The sequence below is a fragment of the Drosophila suzukii genome, chromosome 2L, assembly GCF_043229965.1.
Source record: "Drosophila suzukii chromosome 2L, CBGP_Dsuzu_IsoJpt1.0, whole genome shotgun sequence".
Lineage (NCBI taxonomy): Eukaryota > Metazoa > Arthropoda > Insecta > Diptera > Drosophilidae > Drosophila > Drosophila suzukii.
The window spans coordinates 11,003,352-11,019,701 of NC_092080.1; the positions used below are offsets into that span (position 1 = coordinate 11,003,352).

General features: G+C 39.6%; 4 protein-coding genes and 1 pseudogene across 4 annotated transcripts; 3 read left to right on the forward strand and 2 right to left on the reverse strand.

The window, feature by feature from the left end:
* Positions 1-705: 705 nt before the first annotated feature.
* Positions 706-1,922, reverse strand: LOC108006316 (1-acyl-sn-glycerol-3-phosphate acyltransferase delta-like; annotated as a pseudogene).
* A 1,915-nt stretch (positions 1,923-3,837) lies between these two features.
* LOC136116549 (zinc finger protein 432-like) lies at positions 3,838-5,324 on the forward strand. The gene is made up of 4 exons (XM_070996837.1): positions 3,838-4,011; positions 4,350-4,617; positions 4,671-5,161; positions 5,220-5,324. The coding sequence occupies exons 1-4, from the start codon at positions 3,838-3,840 to the stop codon at positions 5,322-5,324; spliced, it is 1,038 nt and encodes a 345-aa protein (XP_070852938.1).
* Positions 5,325-6,961: 1,637 nt separating this feature from the next.
* On the forward strand, positions 6,962-7,716 carry LOC108012373 (uncharacterized). Its single transcript, XM_017077766.4, has one exon. The coding sequence runs from the start codon at positions 6,965-6,967 to the stop codon at positions 7,676-7,678; it is 714 nt and encodes a 237-aa protein (XP_016933255.3). The 5' UTR covers positions 6,962-6,964; the 3' UTR covers positions 7,679-7,716.
* Positions 7,717-8,107: 391 nt separating this feature from the next.
* Kua (Plasmanylethanolamine desaturase Kua) lies at positions 8,108-13,755 on the reverse strand. Its single transcript, XM_017068563.4, has 6 exons — positions 13,370-13,755; positions 10,585-10,819; positions 9,701-9,912; positions 9,423-9,641; positions 9,198-9,367; positions 8,108-9,139 (listed from the first exon to the last, which is right to left on the reverse strand). Exons 2-6 carry the CDS (start codon positions 10,814-10,816, stop codon positions 9,049-9,051), a joined length of 924 nt encoding a protein of 307 aa, XP_016924052.2. The 5' UTR covers positions 10,817-10,819; positions 13,370-13,755; the 3' UTR covers positions 8,108-9,048.
* A 521-nt stretch (positions 13,756-14,276) lies between these two features.
* mRpS18B (mitochondrial ribosomal protein S18B) lies at positions 14,277-15,360 on the forward strand. The gene is made up of 2 exons (XM_017070630.4): positions 14,277-14,644; positions 14,982-15,360. The coding sequence occupies exons 1-2, from the start codon at positions 14,358-14,360 to the stop codon at positions 15,310-15,312; spliced, it is 618 nt and encodes a 205-aa protein (XP_016926119.3). The 5' UTR covers positions 14,277-14,357; the 3' UTR covers positions 15,313-15,360.
* The last annotated feature ends 990 nt before the right edge of the window (positions 15,361-16,350 follow it).

A 16,350-nucleotide genomic window follows, 5' to 3' on the forward strand; every position in this document is an offset into this window, starting at 1 on the left:
CCGTGGATCCATGTCCAATGAGTCCATCAGCCCCTCGACAACTCCGCCGCCGGTGCAAAGCAACAAGCGCCGTCGCATCTAGGTGCTCCCCACTCGAAATCTGCATCTGCGTCCGCCGGCGCCGTGGTGTTCCCAACTGGAGTTGAAACAGTTTTAAGCGAACTACTTGCGCACAGGGTCACACTAGATGTGCTCAGCTGATTGCGATGGGCAGTTATCGGTTTCGGTTTACCTATCAACATTTGAAAGTTTTTCTCAAAGAACAAAGAATTAAATATTAAATAAATTTTAATTTTTAAAAACTATTTAAATATGTGTATCATCCTCTAGCTTATCATCCTATGGTTTTCTATAGTCCGAAATTCGCAAATTTTAATTTAAGTTACTTTCAGTCGGAACTCAAAGTAGATATTATTGCCAACAATCTTTATATATTTTACAAAGGAAAATAATTATATCATATATTTTATGTACCTTTAAGCGAATAATCTTTTAAGGGAATAATCTTTAGTGCTAACAAATTGACCGATGCTGTAGCCTCCTGTATTTCCAATTGCGTTACCAAGCAATCATGTGATTAAATTTATATGACTTAGCAGTAACTACAAGGCAATCACAACTCATAAAAAATATAACGTTATACAGTTTACTTCGTGTTTTTATACATGTATATTATATTTCTAGGAATTCACAGTCGAGTAATGATTACATCTCATCAAATAATGTCGCCAAGTTTACAAAAGCAGCAGTAGCTCCATGAGCAGAGCCCTTGCTAATTTTGAAAGCATTGACAGCGCATTCCATGAGGCCATAGACTGAAAATAAAGTATACCAAATTATGTTAAGTTCTTTTAAAGTACATTATCGCAACTTACATCCTCCCAAGATGGATATGACGGTGATGAAGCCAGTCCAGTTGCCTGCAACCAGTGAGGTGACCAAGTAGTTCAAAATACAAAGGACCGATACAGTGGCCCAGCCCAAAAAGTTCAGCAGGGAGGCCAGGCGCGGTTTGTAGATCTTCTCGGGAACCTCCTTGACTCCGGAATTCTTGAAGAAGCTACCGGTTTCATGGAAACTGTCGATGATCTTGTCCTTCTCCGCAAAGAAGTCCAGCATAAAGGCAGCGGCCTCCTTTTCACCATCTGGAACTGGAATCCAGTGGCACTCGTCGAATGTACATGTAGGGCTCCACGGGCTCACCATTCAACTGGGACAGCATGGTGGGTCTTGGCTATAAGTATTGGAAATTTAAAGTTGGTTAGGACTTTGTTTATCCTTTTAAATGTTTAAATTGAACTATTTTCTGCAATATAAAATTATTACTTTGGATTTTTCAATGGAACTTAAGTTGCGGTCGAAGTTGCGGTCGAAGTTGGTGATCATCCAAGCGGTTAGCCAGTCAATCTCGTACGTGTGATTCATCAGCAACAGTCCGTGCTCCTTGCCAAAGAACCTTTTCTCGTCCTCGGGATCAATGTAGACATGCAGTTTGCTGCCTGCATACCATTCCGCCACACAGACTAGGACTAAGAAGGGAGAACATTTAAAAAATATATTAAAATACTTATAAAATTCCTGATTTCTATGTATCTACATTAATATACTTGTTTTAAACTCAATTTCATGTTTTAATAAGGGTTTATAAGCTTCATGCTCTTTTGTTAAATGATCTTATTAGAAAACTTTAAACGGAAATGTGACAAAAACCAAAACATTTTTTAAAATTATATATTTTATACTTGGTATACTTACTTGCTGTAGAAAGAGTAATGGAGGTAGTACATAAGACTTCTAGAGAGTCGCTTGTCGAAGGGTCTCACAAGAATAATCAGCAAAAGCTGTCCAATGTTGACGAAGATTCCGCACGTGAAGAAGGTCACGGCGATTAGTAGTCGCCCCAATCCCTTGAGATGAGACATCCTATGCTAAAAATAAAAAATGCCAATAAAATCAATGAAATTCATGTTCTGCAATGCAGTTAATAAATATGTCCAGCGCGCGATATCGATTTGATTATGGCCTAGGGATCCTGGCTCCTCTATCATACATTGATCCTGAAAAGAAAGGAAACAAAGATGCTCTTTTCCACACCACCTTGGAGGTAGAGGTGTAGGCGCGTTTTTTTTATAGTCGTATCCCCAAGAGGCCTAATCGACTTTGTAACACATTTACATTTTGAGAAAGTAAAATAAAATAAAAATGTTAGTTTCAAATCAAAAACTAAAATAAAATGAGTATTATATGAAATACATATTAAACTATATTAAACTATATAATATACTACTACTTTACTATGCTATATAAATCATCCATCCGTTTGCGTGCTCTGGTCTTTCCTAGTTGGTCCAGCTTCATCGTTAACTCCCTTTAATATGTCAACTCGAAATTCCAATGCCGCAAAGGACGCCCAGATCCGTGGGTAAAATTCCGCACCTTGGGACTCGAGTTGATTTCTCGTTATTTTAAGGTCCTCCAAAGCTGATTTAAGGCCAATCCTCCACCTCTGGCCTACTGACTCGAGGGTATCGTTTTTCAAATAGCGGGCCTGGAATAGAACATCTGGCCCTGGCGAGACGTTAAAAAATCTAGATGTTGCTATCTGAAGATTAGAAATTTCTGTTTTTAAAGTGTCCCTAAAATAAGATGGCGTGGTAGTCTCATTCAAATCAAAAAATTTTTTAAAAACGTCTTTGAAACTATCTTTGAAGAGTGGTTTTGTATACAAGTCTCCTAATAAGACTTCTGTAAACGAAACATTTGTTATTGCTTTTAAATGATTATAATCCCAAAGTCTTGGGACTTGAGAATCTACCCTTTTAGCATTAATTGGATTGTTGTCAGAAATAACCGCCAGCAAGAGATGACTAACATTTTTATCTTTTAAAAAGTTAATAATTAAATTTAACACATTGTTAATACGTTCGCCCGTATTTCGAAGGACAACTTCAATAAATACTATTTGAAAGTGAGACCCATCGAAGGTCTGCATGGCGTAGGTGGATGCCCTGTAACTTATTTCAGTCTCTGGAATCTGAGAAAATGGTTGATTCAAATCAATATATGGTTATAACATATATGTGGGCGGAAGACATTATGGGCGTTATGGGCGCTTCCTTCTGCCTGTTACATACTTTCCGCCGAATCCAATATACCCATACCCTTTCCTCCGAGTAACGGGTATAACTACACTACTATCTTAAAACAAATAAAAACTTACCTTCGGTAGCCATAGCTCGTCGACCAGGAGGCTGAAGGGCTTCGTCCAATCCCACCTGGCGTTCAGGCTTCCCAGTAGAGAGACGGATCCTTTGCTAATCTTTTCATTAGCCCAAGATAGAGCCGCCGACACCTCTTCTATCCGGCGCCCATTAGGCAGCTGTAAATGATTAAAAAATTTAACGGCATGTAATACCTGCATTGCATCAATATCTGGAACATCAACATTACCAGATTCTAGGAGCTCGTAAGCTTCATCCAAGTCCATCTCGTCCCGCTTGCAAAATTGTAAGCAAAAAGAAAGCCATGCCAGTGTTGGGAAGGATGATAGAAAACTACTGTTTATTTTGCTAAAAAACCTATCGGAAATCGACTTTGAATTTGCAGATTAAGTGAACAACGGCATTTCTATTCTATTCTTCAAAAATAATGAATTCTTTTAAATACTTTGTTTTTTCCATTGACTTTTGCGAATCAAGCTAATCAGTTGATGGTGAGTCGCCAATGATAAGCTTGAAAACCCGATACCGATAAAAAATAATAAAACCAGTGTGCAAAAATAATTGGAAATTTGCTGGAAACAATTTGTTCTATTATACAGAGTTCTATTTTTCTAATATGGATTTGAAGTACCACAATAAAGATGTTGTGCTAGAGATCAAGGGATCGGACGCGCTCTTTCTCAACACCTCCATTTTGGACGTGTTGAAGTCTTTGAAGGAATTGTCCGAGCCAGCCGGAGATGCAAATTCTGGCCGTGTCCCCAAGAGACGGAGGGAAGAAGAAGAAGAGGTAGGGCCACATTTGTATACCCTTGCAGAGGGTATTATGATTTAAGTCAGAAGTTTGCACCTCATAAAGTATATATATTCTTGATCAGCATAATATAACCTCCTACGCCTGAAAATACAATTTTTAATTAGTTCTGGATTTCGATTTAAATTGTATCAAAACCGGACGACTACATCATATAGCTGTCAAAGAAACGGTCTGAGAATTAATAAAATAATTATTTTTAATAAATTGTGCTTTGATTTTGATCGTATTTTCTTTAACTCTGGGATATAGAATATTTTATAGAGTCTTTTCTTATAAATTTAATTTTACATATGTATTTGATTGCATTCCAGCCTAAGACACCCGAAAAAAAACGACGGGAACTATTCGACGACGTGGGCTTCGAGCAATCGAACTCATTCGAGGAGCTGGAGGCCAGTGGCTCCAGCCAGTCACCACTCTATCCTCACTCAACATTCGAGGAGCTGGAGGCCAGTGGCTCCAGCCAGTCACCACTCCATCCTCACTCATCGTTCGAGGAGCTGGAGGCCAGTTCAACAACTCTCCATGGCTCACCCGAGACCCTCGCCCACTCGTCGCCGTTGCAGCCTCTGAGCCACAGTAAGCTCATTCCTATTACTCCATGAGTATGTACAATCTTCCTTATTTTTCAGTACGCAACATCGAGGACCTAAGGGCAGGCGAGGTCTCATGGTTCCCACAAGCCAAGACATGGGGTCTAAACGTGGATGAGATACGCATGCTCTACCGGGACAAACTAGAGAGGGTGCATGACTGCTTGGAGTGCGGCGTCATCCTCCACAGCCACAAAGCCCTAGTAGAACACGAGAAGTTGGACGACCACGTCCAGGAAAAGGAGAGGATCGATAAGTTCTTTAATTCGAATGCAAAATCTTTGTGTCCAATCTGTGGAGCTAAGGCTCAAAACAAAACGAAGCTGAGGAACCACGTCATCAGCCACTTCCATTGGACCTTTAGTTGCGAAGAGTGTACCAAGTTGTTTTGCTCTATCAGGAGCTACAGGTACCATCAACATCCGCCAATTACACACAAAAAAAAATATGACTGCGAGTGTGGCTGCACTTTCGTCGGGCAGCGCAACTTAAGACTGCACAAGTCCAGCTCGTTTCATAGAAAAAGAATGGTAAGTGGATATATATATTGTATATTATTTGGTTATAACTTTCCATTTCCTTATACAGGCTTTTATAAACCCCCAAGGCGCAGAGCCGATCGCGGAGCCGGAGACCGTTGGCGACTTAATGAGTCTCATAGCGGACGAGTCCTTCCCTGACCTTTTTGAATAAACAGTTATATATATTAATATTCATTATCTACTTTTGTTTTGGATTGGGGATAATTTTGAAATCGTTAAATTTTTAAATTGTGGAAGCATAAATATATTGAATGACGAAAGTTGAGTATAAGAGTAGTAGAAGAAGTAGTAGGGACAAATCTGGCCACCGCCACCGAGGGCGTTTTCTACTTTTTGCTTTGCTTTTTACATTTCAACGTAAATCCCCAAAAAGCGCACGTAAAATTTTCAAGGTGTGTAAATCCCCGAAATGCGCATGTAAAAAAATGGCTGCTGTTAAGCAACTGTTAAGCAACTGTTAACCGCTGGCTAACAGCCGGTGGCTAACAGTCTGTTGGGGCCGGCAAAACGGGTAACCGTTAATTTCGAAATTGTTATCAGTGGCTGTTAGGGAATGATCCATTTTTGCCCTATTGTTTTTTTTTTTTCAGTGCGACTAATGTTTGAAAAATGTTTTTAGGTTCCTGGAATATTCAAGTGGGATATTATATTTCATAATATATAGTTGTTTAGATTTGAATATACTCTTAATAAAAAAGATTTAACATAGTTGCGAAATTAATTATGTATTCAAGAATATAAGATAAGAAATGGATTTAAGAATAAGCATTTACATTTATGAAAAGTTAAAATTTCTGTTCATGGACTGCGCTTAACAGGGCTCTGTTAACAGTCAGCGTTTGCCAACACGCCATCTGGAGCTCAGTGCAAAAAACCCAAGGTTCAAGTCTATGCTTAGTACATTCACATTGCGGCGAATTTTGGTGCACACGGCGAATTTGAAAAGGCTGGGCGAATTCAGCACTCATTTTCCAATTAATTTTTTTTATAGTATTTAGGGAAAAGTATGTAACACTTAGAAGAAAGCGTTTCTGTCTAAACGATGTGACACCGAAAATGGTTAGAGCTAGAGAGTTAAGATCAGTGAGCAAAGGAAAACACTTCCGGACGGCTTTTTTATCTCTTTCTCCTCGTAGACCCCTATAAACGGGCATGCTGGAGCCATAGAGAACTGGAAAAACAATTGATGTTTTGATGTATCGATACATCGGCGATGCTTTTTCCAGCTCTACTCGTTTTTTCTCTCTCGCTCAACTTATCTCTCGCTCTTTCGCAATCGGGCCACACTCGACGGCTATGCCGTTTTTCAAAAAGTCTGGCAACACCTTCTCTCTTCGATAATTAAAAACTGCCAAATAATTCAACGGTTTCAAGAATTCAAATAACTTCAAGAACTGCGACATATCTATAGATATTTTTCAGCATATCATAGTGGAAAAATATATAAAAAAGTGAGAGAGGAAAAAGGAGATCCTATGTGTTGCCTAGTATAAGTTTACTCAGCTAAGTCCAAATATTCCTGTTACTTAAAGCTTCTTATAACTCCGTCCTCAACGGAGTTTGAATCTAAGTAATAGGTAAGTCCTCTTTTAGACACTTATTTCTTTCATTTGATACCTTGGTCTTTCAAATATTTCCAATATATATTTCCAAAGTTTAAAGTACGCACTGCGTCATTTAAGCTGTAAGCCATTGTACATGTTAAAACTTTATTTGACTCTTCATCGAACCATAAAGCTTTTCCAAATTTTTTTAAAGCATAGTGGGATATGTATAATTTATCGCTGTCATATGTGCCAACAAATCTTGCAACTTTGGGATCTTACTTGTATGACATGTGCTAATATGAATCCCACATGCAAAGTCGATATCAACAGACCAGAGTGCCAGAAATGGATGGTCGAAGTATACGCCAAATGTCGGGATCTCTTCAGCACGGAATCGTTGCCCATGTGGTGGGTGAACGATACCCCTGCTGTATATAAGGCGGATGTTCAGGACATGACCGTTGCAGACTGCCATCGGCTGAAAAGGGAATTGGCCAACGAAGTGGCCGAGGAGGATGAGGATCTAGAGCTGGAGAATATTGGCCTGGGAAGAATGGTGGCCCTCTTCCTGGCCTGTGGAGCAATCCTTATGCTCTCCATTCTGTTGTGTGGAATGAAGCGCCAAAGCACAAGATCTATTGCGGCAACCAAGGTCGAGACCGCAAAGGTCGAGCCACAAGAAGATCCTGCTGGTTTAAGCTCCACAAAAAAGAAAAATAGGGCAGCTAACTGCAAAAGTTGGATGCGCAGGAGTTGTAGACGCTTCTTCCTCCACAACGAATCCCAAATAAGGCAGTCCAAGGCCAATGCTGAAAGGGAGGTGGCCATCCGTAACGAACGCACTCGGCAAAATATCGCTATGTGGACAAAGGCTCGGGAGCGGGATGAACAAAAGAAAAAGGAAAAGCTTCAACGAAGTATGGAAAAGGCCTCGAGAAAGAAACCAATGGCACAATAAACTAAATTAGTTTAATATATATTTTAATAACCTTTTTTGACAAATCTTAAGAGTGTTTTTTATTTTGCAGCAAAATGTTCCGAGCTAGTCATCTAACCAACTTTAAAATAAATATATCTTCGAGTAGAGGCGAAGGAACATCGATTTTAAGTAACCACACACTTCATTAATTTTAATATGATTTCTATTATATGCTCAAGTATCAGAGCAACAGGTACTATCCCCACGAACTTAAGGAACTGATTGCCCAAATGCCTGTTACATTCTTTCCGACAAATATAATATACCCAGTTTTCTCTAAGAGCTAAGGGTATAACTAATTATAAAATGAAATTATGATTTTTAAAACGGTAAGTCTTTCGGCTAATACATTTCAAATCCCTCTCCAACTCAATTCTTAAAATGTAAATAAATAAATCATTATTAATGTACACCCAATACAGTTTTGGTTTTATTAGCTTTATGGTTTATTTTACTCAGATCACAATTAATATTGCTGTCTTAGAATTACTGTGTTGCGCAACAACACTTCAAATGATACAAGCAACTAGGCCTCATTAAAAAATCGTCTTAGATTTAATCCAAATTCTGGTGAAATACTTGAAAAGTATGTTGCACTTAACAAACTCCTTTCGAAATTAATTATAAAAATTGTTGTCTTATAAAAGGATTAACACTTGCCACTAAAAGTGTGCGTACTAAAAACTGATTCCGCTTAACCACAATTTTGTTATACATATAAAAAACGTTTTTAAGGCAAAGGTTGTAAGTCACGTTCTTGATTGCATACAGCGCCTAGTTTAATTGTATTTATTGTATATATAGTTGTAAATAAGTTTTTATTTTATAGCCATCAAAAAGCAGCGATGATGAAATGTATTAAAAATGTCTTTTTGTTTGGACCTGGTACCAAAATCAGTGGCTCATTAAGCTTATATATCAAGTAATTACTTTTGTTTTGTGTAAATCCTTAAAAATTTATCCGACAAGCCAGTGCGCTTGATATTCAGTAATTTGTTCCATTTATTATTTAGGTATACGTAAGGCTCACTCGAAGTACGATTAATCTGTGGCGAGATCAATGAATGCATATATGTACGCTTATGCGCTCTAATGTGCGAGTGTGTGCAGGTGTATATAATAGATCTATAGAAAACTAACTTAAATGATAAACTATTTATGTATAACAAACATGCAACCGAGAACTATGCTTTTCGTTCAGTTAACTTTACAAGTATGTAATCTGCTCTCATTTAAAGCTACTTCGTTGTGCAAAACATTTCGATAAGATGATAACATTTGAAGATGACGTTCAGCGAGTTAAGGCTGCTTGGTCCAAGTTTCCTATATACAGTCGCTGGCCAGCGAGTCTATGTGAGTTTCTTGGCCCACCTCAGGTCATCATCGCGGGGCTTGAGACCCGTCAAATGCTCGATAATAATCTCGAATGTGGACCAGAATCTATTAAGAAATACTCGCTATTATAACCATTTAAAGGATTTCCGATATACAAGCAAACCTTATGCGTTCCAGAGGCCAATTTAGCCATCCGGTGGTGATGCAAAAGTACGTCTCATGTGGGGCCACATGGTGGATGCGATGATGCTTGCGTGGAAGGATAATATGACAGCTCTGGAGTAACAGAACCCACCTGGGCAGTCCCCAGTAGGTGTGCGACCATTTGTGTATCTAAAGGAGATGGGTTTCAAATCATTATCTCTCTTTAATATTCAGTTTTGCTTACCTGATTGGTCATGGCCACAAATATGGAGCAGAGGAAAACATATGCTATCCAGCCAAAATGCTGCTGTATCTCACTCGGCGACCTGATGTAGAAATAGTGAGCCAAATATCCGAGGATTGGTATGCCCACCATAAAGTTGTCGCCGTTTGTCTCGATGAAATCGTGACGCGTTATTGAAGTGGGATCCAGATGATGCTCTCGAAACGGTCGCAAAAAGTTCTAATAACGAAAATATATTTTATTATTTAACAGATAGTCGGTGGTATGGCATTGCTCACCTTTCCAATCATGGGTAAATCCACCGATCCCCAAGTATCTGCCGCCCAGTGCACCAATCCAGAAGCAAAGTCAGCCGTTATAATGCCACATAGGGCCGACAGAAAAGCCACACTTATTCGCTCCAAACGCAGGTGCCTAACAATTAGGGCTAGATTGATAATCATAAGGCCAATACAAGTGTAGACGCAAATGATTTCCTGGGCACGCTTTCCTGTTGAAGTACAATATTTTTAATATAATAAAAGCGATTTTTAAGATTCCAAAATCAGGTAATGAAATATCCTGAGATGATGTCCCTTAAATTTATCTACTCTTTTTTAATAAAGCTAGTACAATAATAATATATGTATATCATTTTTTGTACTCCTGTAATGTTAACTAACATATTAAGAATACTTTTTAGTTTGATTATCCGCAAGAAAAAAATATTTAAATACGATTTCAAAAGTCTATTTAATGAAAAATGGACATAAATACTCTTTTTTTCAAGAATTAAATCCAGACAAGAGAACATTATATATTATAATGTAACAGGACCTTTTCTAACAGTCTGTGGAGTCGATAACTTTCTTCATTAATAGAAGACGTCAAGTTATATGTAAAAACATTACTTCGTTAGCATCTGTTTTCCGGGGATTCTTCAAACTTAAATTGTTTTCGTATGATACCAAAAAGGGATTAGGACTAACATGATTTAACACTTTATAAAAAAATGTTTTAACCTACTCGTTCTTGGATTTGTAAGTTAGTTATGTGATATCACATATGTATAATCAGACGTGTAATTAAAAGTAATAATGGTTATTATAATCTACCTACAGGAAACTGTATTCGTAACCGGTAATAACCTGATTTAATGGGTTGTTCGGTGGGAACAGCTCACCTGGACTGTACAGCGAGGCCAGTTCCTGGGCACCCTTATTCTGGGGTCCCCAGCGCGGAGAAGTCGATGTTATTGCCGCAGCGTTGGTCCCTTTTGTTGTGGCACCAGCGACCTTTAGCTCCTCCGGCATGGCCGTTTCCTGATCCTCTGTGGTGGCGGGCGCTGAGTTGCCATTGGGGTCATCCTCGTACATGGAGTTGGCCAAAATATCCTTATCGCTCTTGCCTGTCATGGTCTGCAAATTGAGAAGCAAGGCCAGTCACAACACTGACGATCTGAGCGATATAAAAACAACTTGAAGGCCTTGATGACAATTCCTGACTGATTGCCAATGCAATGCCTCAATTCAATGTCAGGCCACCGATTCTATTGCCTGAGAAAGGGGGCATCTGGTTCAATTGGTCGCCTCTACATAATTAACGATTGCGAGGACAACCAGGTGGGTGTACATTTTAGAAAGGATATGTATATATTTAAATGGTTTATTTAACAGTTGGAAAACAAGAAAGAAGAGGAAACTATTCAGTGTAAACGAAGGACAGACCGTCGCCTTGCTTCAACCAATGACCTCTGGTCAGGGATCCCAGCATGTTGCGGCGTTGATGTCATTACCTTCAGCTGCACCGACTTCCCCAATCCACTAATCCCACAGAAACCCAAACGACGGGTCACGCAATATTTTGGACTTACGACTGGTCTGTGGGGACCGCCAGAAGCTAACTCTACCGAATGAGTTGAGTTGTCAGTGGCGGAGGCGCGGTCTAGAGGTGCCTTAATTAGGCAAATTGGTATTTAAATTGTTGTGAACGCTATCCGCCTGCTTTTTGGGGTAGGTTGAAAAACGCGATGGGTCAAAGGATTATATTTTTAGCAGCTTATTTGTTTCTTTGTTATTCCGCTCTTTATGTTCGATGGGGTACTCTTCGGTGATAAATGAGCCTTAACACGAAATGTGGGCGGAGAACAAAGTCTCGTTTGGTCTTTAAATAGGTATAGAATAATGTTATTCAAAGTAAACAATGACATTTGCACCTTGGATTTTACACCTCAGGGTATACTTATCTCCGGGGACTGTAAAACTGATAAGAACTACCAAGGACAGTGGAGATAAACAGTAAGAAAACGGATTATAGTGGTAACAACTGCATAGCACCCATAAAGATTAACACCAATTTACAATTTTCTAAATAACCCATAATTGAGGTTACTTGACTTCCTCGAACTCAATTGAATTCAATAAAAATTTCATTGATTAAAGCATGTTTTTCATCAGTTGAGTATACCAAAACCGCCAAATGCACTCGCAATTACATTAATTAGTCCATTTGGAATAGGAAATATTACACAAATTAACTGTTTCAAAGTTCCATAGGCCATCTGTCATTAGGCGAACTAATGGTGAAAGCACATTAATCAAAACTGGCAACTACCTATTGATAAAGCCCCACCGAAACACGCGTGGGCATACATATATCCATCCACTAATGCCACCGAACCCAGGAGCCTCGAAGGACACGACAACAGGACCCATAATCTGACGGTTGAGTTCCAAAACGCCCCCGCTGGCAAACGCAAACATTTCCGGGTGACGTGCACCGGGCAGGATAAACAAAAGACGGACGGAATGAACACCACCAGTAGAGCGCTGATTCAAATTTCAAAAATAAATGCGAACTGGTGGAGTTGCGGGTGCAAATGGGGCTATTTGGGGTGGTTAGTGGGTGGTTGTGATGGGGAGTAGTAAACCGAGAAACCCAAATGAATGTGAGAATGCCGACAACTAAATTCTTTGGCGCCGACTTCAATGACGCCCACGCCTGTCCTAGATACCCTGTAATCAGGGGGTATGCCTAGCATATCTCAGCCAAACTATATGATCTACGAAACATAATAACCTATCAATTGCTGAAAACGTAATAAGAATGTGTGTATATCGATAAATACTACACATAATTTAATAAACTTGAAAATAACATTAATCTAAAAACAGTTTTTTTTAATATCCCATTTTGGAGGTTGGGTTTTGCCCTATTTCGCTTCATGTTAATATTTTACAATTTTAAATTCGATTTTACCAAGAACTTGTATTCTTTTATGTAAGTTACTATTATGTATGGTGAGGGAATAGTAAACCAAAAAATCTTAAACTGAACTCAAGATAATTCAGTATTACCTATAAATAACAGAGCACAATAATAAAAAATTTAATCCCCCCTTAAAAATCATATATGAAATAATTAGAATAATTTAAGAATTTAATTAGAATGAAACAACTACTGCAGTTTAAAGGGTATTTTAATTTTTTGTAGCATACTTTTCAACACTGTTTAAATCTCCAAAAACACAGCTTAATAAAACATTACAAAATTCTTAAAATTCTCAACCGAGTAATCCGAACTTCGAGCTTGCCCACCTGGCTAATTATTTGTTTGTTCGCTCGCGAAAGGCATAAAAAAGGGCGCACAGCCAACAGGTATTAATTTGGCACAACGTAACCACGATTTTCGTGGTTCGTTTTTCGTAGGAAAATAACAATTTACTACACGAAATGCGCGAAAGACACTCAAAATGGGAAAGTTCCTAGTTGTTTTTTTTTGGGTGACAAAACCGACAGCTTTTGTTCGGTTGCCAACTGCGCTCTCGTTTTTAAATAGTGTAGTGGCATAGCGGTATTAATAGCCCCGTTTATTTGTTGTCGCGACTTTTTGCAAGTGATAAGGAAATTTCAATGGCTCTATTTTTAAAGGCAAGCGAAAATCGTTCTCGCTGAAAGCGGTTGACTCACCTTTTCGCAGGTGTTATTATTGTTATCGCTGGTTCTCCAAAAGTTTTAGTGGGCCTGGGCCTATTACTTGCAGCAATTAAAACTAAATGACCGTCTGCCAAGTATTGATTTGGAACCAAAACGCCAGCGATTGTTTAGCATTTACTAACTTTGAATTACAGCGAACTTGGGCGTCGGCGTCCCCTTTATTTTTTTTTTTTGGTTTCGTAGTGGCATCCAAAGGTAAATAAATGCCGTGCTTTTCTTCTTTTTTTTGTATGCACGTGATTTAAGGCTGCCCCACCGTACACACACACACGCACGCCGCGCACTCTCGCACACACACACACACACACACACGCGCGCACGAGCTGCAGTAAGAGTACCGCTACTTTGCACCAGTAAATTCCGAAAGAAACTAAACCTAACGGCAAAAACGAATCGTACGGCGCAGCCATTTTCATTCATGCCCCCCGAAGTCGCATGTGTGTGTGGGTGTGAGTGTGGGCTTTACCGTTACGTTGCCGGGCTTTTTGGTGTTGGTTTCGGCCATGTTGCACTACTCACTGTTTAATCTAGCGGTTCCAAACGCCAAAACCTTTACTTTCCGTCCTGTTTTGCTGATAAAAATATTCAAATTTTGACAGTTAATCCAGTGCAAATGCATAATTGACGGCTTTAAAAAAAAACCGCCATCGGGGCATTTTGAACTGATTCCGAACTAAAATGTAATTAAAGGAGGTAAAACATTATAACGAGTCTCTAATTTAGTCCAATATTTTATCAAAAGGTAACTCTTTCCAAAATGTCGTACACAATTATACAAATTATTTTGAGCTTCAACTTAAACCGGGGAATACCCCAATGGAGCATGTCGCAGCCCTGGATGTATCGACTATCGATACCTTGCAGCGTTGCCACCTTGCTTAAAAAACAGCTGATCCGCCGGCTGCATGAAATTTACCTTGTTACGTAGTTACTGAAAACAAATTGGTTTTATTCAATTAAAATGTTGCCCATCGCACGTGGAATTTACAGTGGACTGGCCAACATAACCAGGAACAGCCGGGCAGCTCTTCACACGGCCAGTGCAATGCGTTGCAAGGCGGAGGCTTCAGGCGAGGAAAAGGATGCCACGGAATCCACGGAGGGCGAGGGCGAGGACAACTCCAGTGGTTCCGCATCAGATCCAAAGGATCGCAGCAAGCTTATCCCCGTGGAGACATCGATCCGCTACTTGAAGAGCGCTGCCTATAAGCAAACCTACGGCGAGGACTTTGTGTGGACGCAGTACCGGTAGGCCCAATAAACATCTTGGGGGAATCTCCAGAAGGTCTCCCAAATCCGTATCTGAGCTATCCCAAATTCAACAGTTTAGATATGACAGCCTTACAGCTACCATCTACACCGTTAACATATAAGCAGCTAAGATTTTCACCTGCAGGCTCTTTGAAAACTAATCATTGTAAGATCGTTTTTGAACTGTAACCGGGACTGTTACAAAAATCTTGTTCAACGAAACGTTAGGAATTTGTATTTGGTTACATAGGAATCTCAATTGAGATGTTCTCAGCTATTTTTACATAGGAATCTCAACCGAAACATGATCTTATAATGCATCTTATATTTTCAGGCGCAACCACAAGGGCATGTATGCGCCACGCAAAACCCGTAAGCAGTGCATCCGCCAGAACAGGATCACCACGGGAAATCCTTGTCCCATTTGCCGCGATGAGTACCTGGTGCTGGACTACCGCAACACGGAACTCCTGGAGCAGTTCATCTCGCCCTACAGCGGAGATGTTCTCAGCTACTCGAAGACGGGCCTGTGCCAGAAGAGCCATTTGCGACTTCAGGTTGCCGTGCAGCAGGCACGCGATTCCGGATATCTAACATACGATGTACCATTCAGGGAGTACGATTACAACGAGTACTACGGTCAGGGACAGAAGCAGAAAGCTTAGTTAACATATGTTGCTTGTTGTTTATAAAAAAAAATTATTGTAAAAGAAGTAACAGCGCCTTTTAATTAAGGTAATTCTGTAGTACAAGTTAGCCCTTAGGGTTGGTATCTGAAAATCGATGTACTCATCTATAGCGTACCTTTCTGCATAAAATTGAAAAGCAATGTACCGTACCGAACTAAGTTAATATGCGGTAAATGGTTTCAGCTCCGTTTAGTCTTGAGTAAAAGATGAAACAATTCACAACTGACGGAAAATGAAATCGTGCATTCTGGTGCTGACTCTGTCCTGCATGTTTTTAGAGGAGACAATCCTTGTTCTTGCGCAATCTGTCAAAAGGGTGCAGAAGAAAACAAAGGATATTAAAGAGCAGGATCCGGTAGAGGAATGTAGTGCACTTAGAAACGAAGCAAATGAATTGGAAACCTCTAACCGGGCTTTGCAGAACGAAATTTTCAAATGTAAACAAAGAGACAGATGTCCTAACAAAGGTCCAGATGGCATTTACAAAATTACGCTCGGTGGGAACAACATTGCAAGAACAGCAATTACTTTCGAAGCTTCCTGCAAAAGGTGCGGTTGGATGATATTTCAGCGACGTTCTGATGGCTCTGAAAACTTCAACCGTGGCTGGAAGCATTATAAAGCAGGATTTGGAAACATCAAACGAGATTTTTTTATTGGTCTCGAAAAACTGCATCTAATCACGAAGGCACACCGTTGCCAAGTGTTAATTGAGCTTCGGGATAAGAAGGGAAACCGTCGCTACGCTCATTATGATCAAATAGAGATTGGAAGTGAGAAGGAGTCGTATATGCTAAAGGTGGTTGGAAAATATTCGGGTACAGCAGGTGATTCTCTTAAATATCATGAGAACGCTAAGTTTAGCACATTTGACCGTGATAACGACTCACATACTGAGAACTGCGCAAAACATCATCACGGTGGTTGGTGGTTTAAAAAATGTGCTACAAGGTTTGTAGTACGAATTAATTCTTAAAAGGCATAACTTTAAACATTTAAAATTACAGCTCGCTG

Bases quoted from the DNA above. Each gene is read 5' to 3' on its own strand.
- LOC136116549 (XM_070996837.1), top strand. From the start codon at position 3,838: ATGGATTTGAAGTACCACAATAAAGATGTTGTGCTAGAGATCAAGGGA. The intron at 4,012-4,349 runs GTAGGGCCACAT...ATTGCATTCCAG, and splicing joins GGAGGGAAGAAGAAGAAGAG to CCTAAGACACCCGAAAAAAA. The intron at 4,618-4,670 runs GTAAGCTCATTC...CTTATTTTTCAG, and splicing joins GTTGCAGCCTCTGAGCCACA to TACGCAACATCGAGGACCTA.
- LOC108012373 (XM_017077766.4), top strand. From the start codon at position 6,965: ATGTGCCAACAAATCTTGCAACTTTGGGATCTTACTTGTATGACATGT.
- Kua (XM_017068563.4), bottom strand. From the start codon at position 10,816: ATGACAGGCAAGAGCGATAAGGATATTTTGGCCAACTCCATGTACGAG. The intron at 9,913-10,584 runs GTGAGCTGTTCC...GTACTTCAACAG, and splicing joins GGCCTCGCTGTACAGTCCAG to GAAAGCGTGCCCAGGAAATC. The intron at 9,140-9,197 runs GTTTGCTTGTAT...ATTTCTTAATAG, and splicing joins TGGCCTCTGGAACGCATAAG to ATTCTGGTCCACATTCGAGA.
- mRpS18B (XM_017070630.4), top strand. From the start codon at position 14,358: ATGTTGCCCATCGCACGTGGAATTTACAGTGGACTGGCCAACATAACC. The intron at 14,645-14,981 runs GTAGGCCCAATA...TTATATTTTCAG, and splicing joins TTTGTGTGGACGCAGTACCG to GCGCAACCACAAGGGCATGT.